The sequence below is a fragment of the Capra hircus genome, chromosome 15, assembly GCF_001704415.2.
Source record: "Capra hircus breed San Clemente chromosome 15, ASM170441v1, whole genome shotgun sequence".
In the NCBI taxonomy this organism is placed as follows: domain Eukaryota; kingdom Metazoa; phylum Chordata; class Mammalia; order Artiodactyla; family Bovidae; genus Capra; species Capra hircus.
The window spans coordinates 36,604,560-36,606,769 of NC_030822.1; the positions used below are offsets into that span (position 1 = coordinate 36,604,560).

The 2,210-nt window shown below is 42.1% G+C and overlaps 1 protein-coding gene across 1 annotated transcript; it reads left to right on the forward strand.

Annotated features, from left to right (window-relative positions):
• LOC102190246 (olfactory receptor 10A5) lies at window positions 551–1,513 on the forward strand. The gene has a single exon (XM_005689736.2). The coding sequence runs from the start codon at window positions 560–562 to the stop codon at window positions 1,511–1,513; it is 954 nt and encodes a 317-aa protein (XP_005689793.2). The 5' UTR covers window positions 551–559.

The following is a 2,210-nucleotide window of genomic DNA, read 5'->3' on the forward strand; positions in this document are numbered from 1 at the left end:
TAAGGATAAAGCACATACATATGTTAATACATACTAGCTCCTCGTTTACCTCCCAAATTCTAACCAGGCAAAAAAAGATTTATGAAGAGGAGAAAATTAATTAGATGCATTGATCTGTATCATAATCATAAAGATACTTCTAAAGTTATGATAAATTCACATGTATGTGTTTTTTAATGAAATCATGAACATTGTGCTTGTTTCTCAAAAGTCTATGTGTTTTTTAGGAGTATCACTGTCTCCCAAAATAGACCCTTTGGTGGCTCCTTCAGGGATGCATGGTTCTGATTAGGCATAAACTTTCCCTGTATGTCAACGTACAAATAGAAACGTATCAACTCTTCTGAAACCTGACCTAGGGCCATTTCAGAGCTCATGCTGTGGCCATTCTTCCTTGTGCTTTTATTCTCAGATAACACAAGATAATTTCTCTTTCAACTGAGATCCTGATCTTGCCTCTTTCCCTGACCCTAAGAAGGATTCTGAAAAACAAATCCAGAATCTGACTCTTCCAATCAAGAATCTCTATGACCACAGCTGGGAGTTCATTCCTATATTTATGGCTGAAGGAAACTGGACAAGAGTAAGTGAGTTTATCCTCATGAGTTTCTCTTCCTTTCCTACTGAAATACAGTCATTACTCTTCCTGACATTTCTATTCATCTACCTGGTCACTCTGCTGGGAAACAGCCTCATCATTCTGGTGACCTTGGCTGACCCCATGCTGCACAGCCCCATGTACTTCTTCCTCAGGAACTTGTCCTTCTTAGAGATTGGCTTCAACCTAGTCATCGTGCCCAAGATGCTGGGGACCCTGGTTGCCCAGGACACAGCCATCTCCTTTCTTGGCTGTGCCACGCAGATGTATTTCTTCTTCTTCTTTGGGGTTTCTGAATGCTTCCTCCTGGCCACCATGGCCTATGACCGCTATGTAGCCATCTGCAGTCCCTTGCACTACCCAGTCATCATGAACCCAAGGACACGCGCCAAACTGGCAGCTGTCTCCTGGTTTCCAGGCATTCCCATGGCTACTGTGCAGACCACGTGGCTCTTCAGCTTTCCATTCTGTGGCATCAACAAGGTGAACCACTTCTTCTGTGACAGCCCTCCTGTGCTGAGGCTGGTCTGTGCAGACACAGCACGGTTTGAGATCTATGCCATCATTGGAACCATTCTCGTTGTCATGATGCCCTGCTCGCTGATCCTATGTTCCTACACTCGCATCGCTGCTGCCATCCTGAAGATTCCATCAGCTAAGGGGAAGCATAAAGCCTTCTCTACATGCTCCTCTCACCTGCTCGTCGTCTCCCTTTTCTATGTATCTTTAAGCCTCACCTACTTCCAACCTAAGTCCAATAATTCTCCTGAGAGCAAAAAAGTGCTTTCACTCTCCTACGCTGTTGTGACTCCCATGCTGAACCCCATCATCTACAGCCTGAGAAATAACAAGGTAAAGAATGCCCTTGGCCGGACCTTCCACAAGGCCCTAGGCCTTAGAAACTGCATCCCATAAGCATTAACAAATAATACTAAAGTTTATCAAATAAGGAACAATCAGTTTGATATTTAGAATCCCTCTGCCTATCTCTGTTGTGATGAAACCCACTGCTGAAATGAATATTGGAAAGCTCAGTGAAGAGAAAACATAACAGAGGTAGTTTAGACTTATCAAAACCACCTGGAAAATTCCTCTGCTTGTCCAGTATAGACCACATTATTTTCTTATTGTCAATTTAACACTAATGTGGCCAAATAATTCCAGATATTCACATTCCTCTTTCCATACTGTTAACAGTATGAAACTGCTTATAATCCTAGCATGGGAACACACATAATAAAAAAGAGCAAAACCCATGGAAAATCACCATGTCAGTTTGTCTTCCTTTGGGCAAATCTGACTCCGCTCATCAGATAGGAAGCTCTGCTAGTTCTCCCCTGGTGCATAACTCTCCTTACTTTAGTTTTCATGTCCCTGAGGGAGTGTTAGTTCTTTTAGGCTCACTGGTTGTAGTATGGATATTGGAAAATGGATCAATAATTCCCATACCTACACCTTTATAATGCTAGCAACCTCTTTATTCCTCATTCTATTTATCCTGGGAAGAATGACCTGAGCTTCCATTAGCTCTCTAGATTTGGAGTGTCAGTGGTTATTTGTTTAAAGGTCATTTTTAATCATTAATTTTGTTGAGGTTTTTAACCTTGTTGAA

Coding starts and splice junctions, on each gene's coding strand:
- LOC102190246 (XM_005689736.2), top strand. CDS start 560: ATGGCTGAAGGAAACTGGACAAGAGTAAGTGAGTTTATCCTCATGAGT.